This window comes from Mytilus californianus, unplaced genomic scaffold, assembly GCF_021869535.1.
Source record: "Mytilus californianus isolate M0D057914Y unplaced genomic scaffold, xbMytCali1.0.p SCAF_8, whole genome shotgun sequence".
In the NCBI taxonomy this organism is placed as follows: Eukaryota; Metazoa; Mollusca; class Bivalvia; order Mytilida; family Mytilidae; genus Mytilus; species Mytilus californianus.
The window spans coordinates 76,840,541-76,853,846 of NW_026262734.1; the positions used below are offsets into that span (position 1 = coordinate 76,840,541).

Below are 13,306 nucleotides of genomic sequence, written 5' to 3' on the forward strand. Positions count from 1 at the left end.
GATATATTTGAGCTTTTGATTTTGCCATTTGATTAAGGACTGTCCGTTTGAATTTTTCTCGGAGTTTGTTTGTTTTTTTTTTTTTTTTTTTTAAACTTTTTTCTACTAAGTATTCCTTGGGTAAATGTCTTGTCTTTCGAAGAATTGAAAGTTTTGTAAACGGTAAAGTTTATATAGTATATAATGAAATAAAACATCCTCAAACTTGTTGCTAAATTGAAAAAAAAGGATTTACTTTTAAAATTGACGATCTTTTCTTTTGATATTGATGACAAAAAGTTTTTCTATATCACTGTCTCCGGAGACTATATCTTTCGATTTTAATCCATTTTCGATAATTTTGTGGCTGTTTGTGTTAGCAACATTAACGCAAAGCTATTATGATTATACGGTCATTAATTTTTTCTCCCTTTTTATTAGAGAATACTATACTGTCATTCGTGCTGTATAGTAGATTTTGCCTCAGAATACAGCTATATGAGTAAACACAGTCACATATTAACACGAAAGTCATAATTTAAAGAATTGATTTAGATGTAACTTTAACATATTTCATGAGGTCATAGTTGCAAATCCCCTAGCATTCGCCGTCTATATTAGACGCTATCATGTTCCGTTTTTCATCATTCACGATAACATCAAGTTGCCGACTCAAGAGAGTCATTATTTCGCTTGCAAACTTGAATGCATTGTTAAATGGAAAAGGGTTAGTTTACCAATAAACATGCAATTTGTAAAACCACAGTGAATGTATGATTTGTAAAACAACAAGGTTGATCCAAGTTTGCTTCACCATCTATATTAAAACGTGATACGATTACTCAGCGAAAGCAACTACACACAATATTAAAATAATAAAATAGGTTAACGCGATTATGCTAAGTCGAACAAGCCCGAGGCAATCAGGCAGTTTGCAAAACTGATCTGTAGACGGACTTGATTGTTGACGAACGGATCCCGATTCTTGCCCAACTAACATAAAATCATCTTTTGCAATGACTGGCATCTGGCTGTGCGCACTGATTCTTTTTGGCATTTTTAATCTTTGCTTGATGGCTGGTTGGATTTGATTAAAAACCACATCCTGATTTTGGGAAGAATGAACTTGAGCTTCTTCCCCTTTTGGTTTTAGTTGTAAATGATCAGGGGATAGCAAAATTGATACTTTTCCTAACGTTGTTGACTCTAAATTAAACGAGAGCTCTACATTCATTTTTTTCTCACGAAGGTTATCTGCAGATTTCAAATTATTTATGTACTTTTCTTCTTCTATTGCAACCTTTTCAACTTCATGTACACCAAAATAGGCTTGCAGATCTGTTGAAAACTCGACCATTTTAGAAAAATCTTTTCGTTTTCGTTCAATCTGGTCAATTTTGATGTCGATTTCACACTTCAATTTCTGAATAGTGTCTTGCGTTATTGTGAATGATGAGCTAATATCTATTAATAAATATTTTTCCAGTTTGTTTAAACGTTCATCTATTGATTGTCTCATATTTTGAACGCTGATTATAGCTTCTATTTTCTCCTTTTCCAATGCACTGAGGTTTTCCGAAAAAAAGTTTCCAATAGTTACTAAATTTTCAAACAGATTATGAAGATCTGTTTCAACTTTGGACACGTATGCAGAGGACTTAATATTTCCCACAACTTCATCAAGTGACACAAGATTCTTACAGTTGTTATGATGATCTTTTATACACTTCATACAACAAGCTGTGTTATGGAAGGTGCAAACCAGCTCAAACTTTTGGTCGTGGTCCTCACAATTGTTCGTTATGTTTAGCATGAACTCAGGTAAATTTTGGTAATCATGAAGAGACATGACTTGGTGATGCTTTGACGTCTTGGATCTACCATGATGTTTCTGACATTCAAGGCATAAAAACACCTCACATTCTGCACACCACGTGACTGCTGTACAAGTTTCATCGTCCTCTTGACACAAGCTACAGTAGTAATTTGCACACGTCGACATGGTACACCATCAACTAGAAAAAAGTTGCAGTTGCATAAGTATAGACATATCTCTTTACAATGAAATTTATTAAGCCCTTCCTCTACTGTCATGGTATATTGCTTTTGAAACAATTTTTGAAATTATTTAGAATTAAGGCATGTATCTCCCTGATGCAAAGCTCTAATTACTTGCCCGGCTTTGGCTTTACTTTTTTGGTACTTTTTGGTTAATAGCTCTTCATTTTTTTATATGCTTTGGTTTGTTAAATATTTTGGCCTCGGGCGTCACTGAAGAGACATTGATTTTCGAAATGCGCATCTGGTGCCGAAAATTTGGTACCGTCTATGATGTTACCAAAGTAAATAAACTATTTATTCTTTACCATGATCGCATGAAAATTATATGTGTTACTTTTCTGTAGTAAATTCATTTACTGGAGATCGGAAATAAATTTTAAAGGATTATTTATCGAGCAACTAGTTTGTCAGTTAGCGTTTCACCATTTTTGTGTTAAAAGAAGTATGGTGTAAAATGATAGAAACGCCAGATGCGGTTCCAGGATCTTGAAAAGGATGGGGGAGCGATGAAAACTATACAATGTTTGAAGTGGGACATGTAAAAAGTCTATGCATTAACAAAATATGTAGCTCCTTGAGGGTTAAATGTCATCCCCTAAATCCGCCTCTGAATCGATATGCGTCGTTCATTCGCGTTTTGCGGACACACTATTCTAATCTTTGACTTTTGTGTAATTGACCATGATGCTTCATTTGAATTGTGCACTTTTCAAAAATTGGAAACATAATTCCTGGTGAAGTTCGTTTACCCTGGGGCCATCATACTAACGGGATTAGAATCTCGTAGGTTTTTGTCGAGCCTGCGGCTTTTGTCGCAGAAAGCTCGACATAGGGATAGTGATCCGGCGGCGTTAGCTAACTTCTTAAAAGCTTTATATTTTAGAAGGTGGAAGACCTGGATGCTTCATACTTTGTATATAGATGCCTCATGTTACGAACTTTCCGTCAGTCACATGTCCAATGTCCTTGACCTCATTTTCATGGTTCAGCGACTACTTGAAAAAAAAGTTCAGATTTTTTGGAATGTTAAATTCTCTCTTATTATAAGTAATAGGATAACTATATTTGGTATGTGCGTACCTTGCAAGGTCCTCATGCCCGTCAGATAGTTTTCACTTGACCTCGACCTCATTTCATGGATCAGTGAACAAGGTTAAGTTTTCGTGGTCAAGTCCATATCTGAGATACTATAAGCAATAGGTTACTATATTTGGTGTATGTAATGATAGTAAGGGGTACATGTCCAACTGGCAGGTGTCATCTGACCTTGACCTCATTTTCATGGTTCAGTGGTCATAGTTTAGTTTTTGTGTTTTGGTCTGTTTTTCTTATACTGTATGCAATTGGTCAACTGTATTTGGTGTATGGAAATATTGTACGATGTTCATGTCAGTCTGGCAAGTTTTATTTGACCTTGACCTCATTTTCACGGTTCATTGCTCAATGTTAAGTTTTTGTGTTTTGGTTTGTTTTTCTAATACTGTATGCAGTAGGTCAACTATATTTGGTGTATGGAAATATTTTACGATGTACATGTCAGTCTGGCATGTTTTATTCACTACAAAAGTCTAAAAGTCTGAAAAGACCAGTTTTTTTCTTAATTTGCATGAACTTTTACTCGACATTCTCCAAAAGTATGACTTGTGTCTTAATTTTTCTTGACAAATTCTCATTTATATTAAATTTGTATGAAATTTACTCGACATATTCTCGACATTCTGAATATGGTCTTAAAATTTCTTGACAAATTCTTGACATTTGAATGCTGTCTTGAAATTTCTCGACATATTCTCGACATTCTAATTTTTTCTCAGTATGGCTTGACATATTCTGAACATTTTGAATCGTGTCTTAAATTTACTTGACAGTTCTGAGTTTTACAAATCATGACCAATATTCATGATATAACTTTAATCTTTATTTCTCTTTATATGATATACTGTTGTTTCAAGTTACACTTCTTTACAACAAAAATAAAAGTTGGGCATGTAAAATAATTGAAAATTTGGGTATATAAATATTTTTACAAATGCAAATATGGCTATGAAATCTAAAGTATAAAATAATTCAAATGTGGGTGTGTTGATATAAAACAATTTCAATGTGGGTTTTTAAATAATTACAAATTTTGATTCCTAAATCTTATAAATTAAATGATTCAAACCAATCATACTGTAGACATATTTTATTCTACATTCATAATATTCAATGTTGATATGGTAAAAAATTATTATACCAAAATGTGGTTTATATAAATAGCAAATTATGATGATATACAAATCATTCATTTAACAGAAGAAAAATTTGTGTAATGTCATCTGTTTGAATATATTAAGTATTACACATGGACAGGATGTTCCCCATAAAATTAAGGTATTCCACACCCCAGAGTACACGCAACTGTCAAATAGAAGTTATTGCTTTACCTGTAATCAGCCATACAACTTATCAGTTGACCGACCATGCCACTACAATTTAAAAAGTTTGTTGATAGATGAAAATGAAAATCATCATTTTGATGAAAAAATATTGAATTGAAATGGATTTTCTTCATCAAAATTATGAAGTTAATTATTTTAACATAAAAAACAAATTGAATAATTCCCAAAGATTAAAAGAAAATTATTATCTACTCCAGGAATAATAAAAAAAATGTATTTATAATGGGTCCCATCAATGATTTCTATAGAAATCATCGGTCTTATGAAATGGTTCTCAATAATATAGATCTAAACATTTTTTTTCTTTTCAGGAAGGAGTTATCACAAATATTTATTTTTGATAAAAAATTATAAAATTCAACACTCAAATTTGAATAAAAAATGTTTTTGGGTTGTCCTAAAAAATGAATAAGGTTTTTGAATCAAGATGGGAACAAATTCTTTGACTTAAAAGAAAGCCCCCCCCCCCCCTCTTTTTTTAGCCACACAAACCCAAAAGATGAATTGTGGGGTCCAAAAGAGATACAAGACAGCTATTTTAGTAAAGCAAAAATCTAAATGCTGTTTGTCAATACCTTCGACTTATATTCCAAGTGAAAACAATTACTTAAATGTTTAATAAAAATAAATCAAAATTAAACTACATGGGGGATTATTCAGGGTATTCCAACTTAGTTGCACCAAAAGGGTATCTTACTATACCAAATTAATCCTTGATTCTTCAAAGTTTAGTTTAGCCATAATAAAAAGGAGTATATAACAGCAATAGAATGTCATAAACAGTGCAGAATAATTCTGTTCACATTTCAGGCGAAATTTATACTGCTGAGATAGTGTCAAGACATATTTAAGACTGTCAAGAATGTGTCGAGACATATTCAGACATTATTTAGAATGTCAAGAATATGTCGAGACATATTCAGACATTATTAAGAATGTCAAGAATATGTCAAGACAGATCGAGACAAATTTAAGACAGTCAAGAATTGGTCGAGACTAATCCAGACTCTTATCAGATGATACAGGAAGTGTCGAGAAATTTTAAGGCAATGTTCATACTGTCAAGACACTAGTCAAGAAAAATCAAGAACCTTATTAGACAAATTCATACTATGTCAAGAATTTTTTTAAATTATTCAGACAAATTAAGAATGTCGAGTAAAAATTCATGCAAATTCAGACAAAAACTGGTCTTTTCAGACTTTTTGACTTTTGTAGTGATTTGACCTTGACCTCATTTTCAAGGTTCATTGCTAAATGTTAAGTTTTTGTGTTTTGGTCTGTTTTCCTAATACTGTATGCTGTAGGTCAACTATATTTGGTGTATGGAAATATTTAATGATGAACATGTCAGTCTGGCAGGTTTTATTTGACCTTGACCTCATTTTCATGGTTCATTGCTTATGTTACGTTTTTGTGTTTTGGTCTGTTTTTCATACACTTTAAGCAATAGGTCAACTATATTTGGTGTATGGAATGATTGTAAGGTGTACATGTCTAGCTGGTAGGTGTCATTTGACCTTGACCTCATTTTCATGGTTCAGTGGTCAAAGTTAAGATTTTGAGTTTTGGTCTTTTTTTCTAATACTATATGCAATAGGTCAACTATATTTGGTGTATGGAAATATTTTATGATCTTTATGTCAGTCGCGCAGTTTTTATTTGACCTTGACCTCATTTTCACAGTTCATTGCTCAGTGTTAAGTTTTTGTGTGTTGGTCTGTTTTTCTTAAACTATAAGCAATAGGTCAACTATATTTGTTGTATGGAAGAATTGTTAGCTGTACATGCCTGCCTGGCATGGTTCATCTGACCTTGACCTCATTTCCATGGTTCATTGGTCAATGTTTATTTTTCTTGGTTAATAGTAAGTTTATGTGACAGTTGTAAGAAAGCTTTATATTTAGGACTATCAACATAATATCAATGATTAGTAAAGAAGGCGAGACATTTCAGCACTCTTGTTCCTTATGATATGACCTTATTTCCGGACTACATTACGATACATGTAAGAATTTCGAATGAAGGATGTTAACGGCTGTGTAAAAGTATTTTTCAACCCTGTATACCACCATTCCCCATGTGAAATTATAATTTTGAAAATACTTTGAACGACAAAATTATTTTATATTTCTTCCTGTGTGACGTTTACATTTTCTGGCGTCAAACTCGCGACTCTACACTAAGAGTAGATGTGAATGCAGTCACAGGACTTCAAATATTTCAATCCTTTATGGGTTGATTTAAAATACATATATAAGTAAGCAATGAATGTGGTTGTTAAATTTGATAGATGCTTTTTGTGCTTCTTTGTTAAATGTTTGTTTGTTTTGAGATTGTGACACAGTGATGACTGCTGTACCCATATTTTGACAATGTTACCTATTATGTCTGTTTTGTTTACGCATCGTTGTAAATATAATGGAATTTGATGTGACTGTCATACAAGTGAGAGGTTTAGCGCTATAAAACCAGGTTCAATCCACCATTTTCTAAAATGCCTGTACCAAGTCAGGAATATGACAGTTGCTGTCCATTCGTTTGATGTGTTTTATCATTTGATTTTGCCATTTAATTAGGGACTTTCCGTTTTGAATTTTCTTCGGAGTTTAGTATTTTTGTGATTTTACTTTTTAAACGATCGTCAAAAATGATTTATTGTTAGGTATCAAACAAAACAAAATTATTAGTTTTTATCATATTTAAAAGAATAATGTAGAGCCGGACGTATGTTATCTTAAACAAATAGGGAGTATCTAATTTTACAAATATCCTGTGCCGTATCATATTGGAAATTAGAACTGACCCGACAAGGCAATCTATACGATTATCGAATGTCCAAGTCACGTCAATATATTCAGTCTATGGAAAAAGCGAATGCAGAAAACTGTTTCTTATATGGACAAGCGATATTGTATAAAATGAAATTGTAAATATGCAGACACTCAGTCTATGTAAAAGGCGAATGCAGAAAACTGTTTCTTATATGGACAAGCGATATTGTTTAAAATGAAATTCTCCATGCGGAAAAAGTTGTTTTCGGCAATGAAAAATAAAAAAAAATACCAACTTTAAAACATATTGTTCAAATGCAAACAACAACTAAGTCTAAATATATATTTAATAGGGGTGTAAAATTTGAAGTGCTGCGTTTTTCTTATGTACATAAATCAACCAATGCTTTAAATTCTCATATGGATGTGATACTTTTAAAATATTATAGTATTTATTTAATGTCACTTTAAGTAACATTGTACATTAATGAGCAGTTTTAAGGTCAATATAATAGTTTTGGTAGCATTTTTGCAATTTTGTAATTGGTTTTTGAATCAAAAACATTAAAACAAAGGTTTTATAATCATCGTCGTAATCAGATAGCCAATTATCAAAATTATTGTTCACATATTTTACATCTATTAAATTGTTTTATGAACGCATCGAAACCAAACATATCCAATATTCTCCTTACACGTATGGAAGACTCTGTTTACTGGGAACAGTATAACTAACTTGTGCCAAAGATGTATCATACTTTCCTCGTTCAACTTGATTCTACAAAATCTGATCTGCATTATTTAATCCGGACATGAATCTTAAAATTTTCCCTTAAATGACTGCTTTTTAGTCTTCCAAAATAATTGGACTACTTCATTTTATTGCATTTAACATGCATTTTCAGAAGTAAACTATGTAACAACATCAAGAAATAACTGATACGATATGTTGGTTAAGAGGAGAAGTTTATTGGCAAGGCATCTGACAAGAAGTTTCCAAGCGGTGAGCTGGTTATGTTCATAGAGATATCGATTTGCCAACGGGAAAAAGTCTTTGATATCCAAAAAGAACTGTTTTTCCTTGTCAGCAATGTTTTAATGTTAATAATAAATTCATCTTCTGTTTGATATAATTTCATTCGTGGTATCTGAAGTCGGTTTTTTTATAGTCTGAGGATGCAGAATTTGATTTTCATTACTTTTTTAAAGTTTTTTTATTACGATGACAGATTTTACTTTCAAAGTTCAAGACAACAATAAATGTACTTGTTTCTTTGTTTAGAATAAATATTTTCCCATTAGAATATTCATTTCCAAGTGTAATTTGGAACCGTATTTGATTGTGAATTATTTGTCTGAATGTTTTTTTCTTTTAAGAAATAATATTTCTTTGTCTTTGTGGATATTTACGTCATGCCCTATGATTGAATCAAATAAGTCGGTAGAATATTCACATTAGCCACATTTCAATTCCGCCATAGTATCATCATTGAAAAAAGAATTACTCGGTTTAGCCATATGATCGAAAATAATGGACTTAACACATTTTTAACACTGTCAACTGTCGATAGGGTAAAACAACATATTTCGACAGGATTTGTACATTTAAGCGTTTATTTTGTTACATTTACAAAATTTTAGTGATAATTTCCCTATAACGTTAAACCTATCATGCATGAACCACAATTGACAATTATGTTTCCGGTCTTCTTGACATACTTTGTGACTTGTTATCGTATTTATTTTATATGTGAAAACTATCGCAGTGATATTAGAAAAATATTGCATCCATATTATAAAATATAGTAGTATCATTAAATTATAGGTGATTTTGGTTTAGAAAACAATTGAAATCATCGAAATTGCTTTCCACTAATTTTGCTACAAGATATTAATTGAATGATAAATCGTGCATTTATGTTTCATTAAATCAACATATCGATTTTCTCATATAAATACAACTTGCTTGTTATTTTATAAAACAATGCATGAAAGTTATACAGGCAGACGTTTGTCGTGTTAAATGTTACCCTGTTTCAAGAACAATAGTTATTACTTAACGTGCAATCTTCCTTTCTTCATACAAGGTAAACATTCTTCTTAGATTTCCCACAATGCAACTCGTTCATATTTGACAATACCGCTATTTTATATAAGAAACGTTTTTATCGATTCGCTTCTGCCATAGACTGATATTATGTTCAAGGTTTACCGAATATACAAACGTATACGATACAATTAAAACAAAACAGTCTGTTATTTGTGTAGCAAAGCAAAGCTAACCTTGACATACAGTATAGTATTTATATTGTAAATAATTACCTTTCAGCCATCAGTATTTCAAATTGCTAGCATAAATTTGTGAGGTTGCTGATCGAAATTTCAATACACATTTTCTATCACGTCATACATTTGATTTATTATAGATTGCACTTTATAAACACAGCTGTTTCACAAACCAAGAGTTTTCTTTTATATTTGAATAAATGATAGTATATTTGGTGAATAAAAGAATATTTAAAATTTCACCAAAACTGGTTGATCTTCGGAAAATTCAATTAAACTAACGCGAGTATGAATTTAAAAGAAATATTACATAGAGATATCATGGGCCTAAACTATAAGGACACAGCATAAATTCAGTTTACAGTTTGCACAGTTTCCCTAAAGCCGTGTATTCAAAGTAGATTCATGATATATGCATATTTGTAATTTAAACTGTTAAAAAGTGCTTATATTCACTCTTTGCTGTAATTCAAACTCTCGATGAAACTTTTTTTTGCCAGGGGAAGGATTCGTCCAGTCGGAAACCCATAAGTAAGCCTTCAACACCAAAATTTGCTTTCTTATGAACGCTTCATAAAAGATACAAGCTAGAGATACAAAAATCCCTCAATAAAACTGACAAGTGTGTTTTATCCTAAAAATGCACTGAATATTCCATATTTACAGAAACAGCAGACATATTTAGCAATTTGAGGCGCTGTGACAAAATACAGAGAAAAATCCTTTAGTCCTGGCTCATAAGGCTTATAATTTAACCTGTAAAGGCTATGATTTGATTATTTTAAAGGTCTTTTGTGTAGCAAACTATAACTGTGCTTTGAATTGATGCAAAATACAGATTCTAGCAGTCAGTTCTATAAAATTTTTGGTGAATTCATATATCAGGCTGGTAACTCCGTACAAACCATTTTGCATATATGGCTTTGTTGTTAAAATATTAGCCAGATTATGTTAGGTATATGGTAAGAGATGATATCATTGTAATTTATTACCAGCGTTTGAGACAGACATTTTGAATTTTTATAGATACATAGGCATCAGGGATCGGGTCGATTATCTTAAAATGTAATCGTTAAGATTACAATTACTTTGCCTATTTGAAGTAATCAATTACATAACAATTAGGCATAAATTCAAATGTACATGATTGAATTAGATTACCTTTCTTTAAAGTAATTATGAGTACTTCAGATTACGTATGATTACATTTTATACTGTTGTATTAACTTGAAACTTTTTCATCATTTGATCCTCACATCATAAAAAAGCTAATCTGAGAAAAAAAATTGTGTTTACAATATTTTAAATAAAAACATGTTATTTATAAGGACTTAGAAAAAGGAGCAGTGTATTATTTTTTATTGTTTGATGACATAATTTATATAATTTTATTTGACAGATTTACTTTCAATGTGTCTCTGTGCTTTCTGTTTTAATGGAATGAAATTTTTGGAAATATTTTAGCCCAAATTTAAAGCATATTTTCAATTTAGAAAAATCAAATAGTGATTATTTAATGACTAATGAGCTTTTATGTCTACGTGGATATGGTGACACTAAAATGTGTTTTACAGGTGTGAATCACGACTTCAAATTTTATAACAAACAATAGGTGAGCTTGGGCAAATAAAATGAATTGTTTTGATTGAAATAATCAATAAATTTGTATACCATTTATATTTTTTTATATACATGATTGTAAAATATATGTTTTAAACAAACACAGTAAGAAAACACATGATAAAGAATTATTAAAGATTTGTTATAAAAATTGTGAAAAAAAGTTGGTTCTTAATTCAATTATCATTCAAAGACAAATATCAAAGTCAATTTGTTCAATGTTAATAATAAATAAGTCTTCTGTTTGACAACATTTTTCATTCGTGGTATCTGAAGTTGTTTTATTTAAAGTCTGAGGCTGCTCAATTGGATTTTTGTTACTTGTTTTAAGTTTTTTATTAGGATGGCAGATGGTATCTTCAAAGTTCGAGACATCAGTAAATGTACATTTTTCTTTGTTTGGAATAATTATTTTTCCATCTCAATATTCTTTTCCAAGTGTAATTGGGAACCGTATTGAATTGAATTGTTTGTCTGAATGGTTTTTTTTCTTTTAAGAAATAATATTTCTTTGTCCTTGTGGATATTTACATCATGACCTACTATAGAATCATATAGGTCGGTAGAATATTCACAGTAGCCACATTTAAATTCCGCCATAGTATCATCACTGAAAAAAGAATTACTAGGTCTAACCATATGATCGAAAATAATGGACTTAACATTTTTTTAACACTATCAACTATCGATAGGATAAAACAAAATATTTCGATATGATTAGTACGTTTAAGCGTTTACTTCTGTTACAGGTACGAAATTTTAGTGATTTTTGGCCTATAACATTAAACCTATCATGATCTATAATTGTGAATTATGTTTCCGGTTTTCTTGACATACTTTGTGACTTATTTCATATGAGAAAACTATCGCAGTTATATGAGAAAAATATTGCATTCATAATTTTTCATATTATAAACACTTCGCTGTTATATTAGAAAAATATCGCATCCATCTTATAAAATATAGTAGTATCATTGAATTATAGGTGATTTTGGTTTAGAAAACAATTGAATTCATCGAAATTGCATTCCACTAATTTTAATATTTTAAAAGATATTAATTTAATGTGTACATCTACAAATGATAAATCGTGCATTCATGTTTCATTTAAACAACATATCGATTTTCTCATATTAATACAACTTGCTTGTTATCATAATACACAATTCATGATAGTTATACAGGCAGACGGTTGTCGTGTTAAATGTTACCATGTTTAAGAAGAATAGACTTTATTTAACGCGAAATCTTCCTTTCTTCATACAAATGTAAACATTCTTCTGAGATTTCCCACAATGCAACTCGTTTATATTAGACAATACCGCTATTTCATATAAGAAACGTTTTTATCGATTCGCTTCTATCATAGACTGATATTATATCTAAGGTTTACCGAATATACAAACGTATACGATACAATTAAAACAAAAGTATTTTATTCGTGTAGCGAAGCTAACATAGACATAAAATGTACAGTATTTATATTATAAATAATTACCTTTCAGCCATCAATACTGCATATTGCTAGCGACAATGTCGTTTATCTAACATGAATTTATGAGGTCGCTGATCGGAATTTGAATACACATTTTCTATCCCGTCATACATTTGATTTATTATAGATTGCACTTTGTAAACACAGCTGTTTCACAAACCAAGAGTTTTTTTATTTGAATAAATGATAGTTTATTGGATGAAAAAAGAAAACCTTTAAAACTTCACCAAATCTGATTATCTTCAGAGATTTGAATTAAACTAACTCGAGTATGAATTTAAAAAAATGTATCATGAAGATTTCATGGGCCTAAACTATAATGACACAGCAGAAATTCAGGTTACAGTTTGCACAGTTTCCCTAAAGCTGTGTATTCAAAGTAAAATCATGATATATGCATATTTGTAATTTAAATTGTTAAGGAGTGCTTATATTAACTGTTTTCAGTAATTAAAACTATCGATGAATATTGTTTTTGCAGGGGGGAGGATTTGTCTAGTCGGAAACCCATAAGTAAGCCTTTAACACCTAAATTTGCTTTCTTATGACCGCTCCATAAAAGATACAAGCTAGAGATACAAAAAAAAAAACCCTCAATAAAACTGACAAGTGTGTTTTATCCTAAAAATGCACTGAATATTCCATATTTA

General features: G+C 30.8%; 1 protein-coding gene across 1 annotated transcript; it reads right to left on the minus strand.

Annotated features, from left to right (window-relative positions):
* Positions 1–204: 204 nt before the first annotated feature.
* Positions 205–12,754, minus strand: LOC127712626 (uncharacterized). The gene is made up of 2 exons (XM_052219186.1): positions 12,660–12,754; positions 205–1,994 (listed from the first exon to the last, which is right to left on the minus strand). Exon 2 carries the CDS (start codon positions 1,979–1,981, stop codon positions 818–820), a length of 1,164 nt encoding a protein of 387 aa, XP_052075146.1. The 5' UTR covers positions 1,982–1,994; positions 12,660–12,754; the 3' UTR covers positions 205–817.
* Positions 12,755–13,306: the final 552 nt, after the last annotated feature.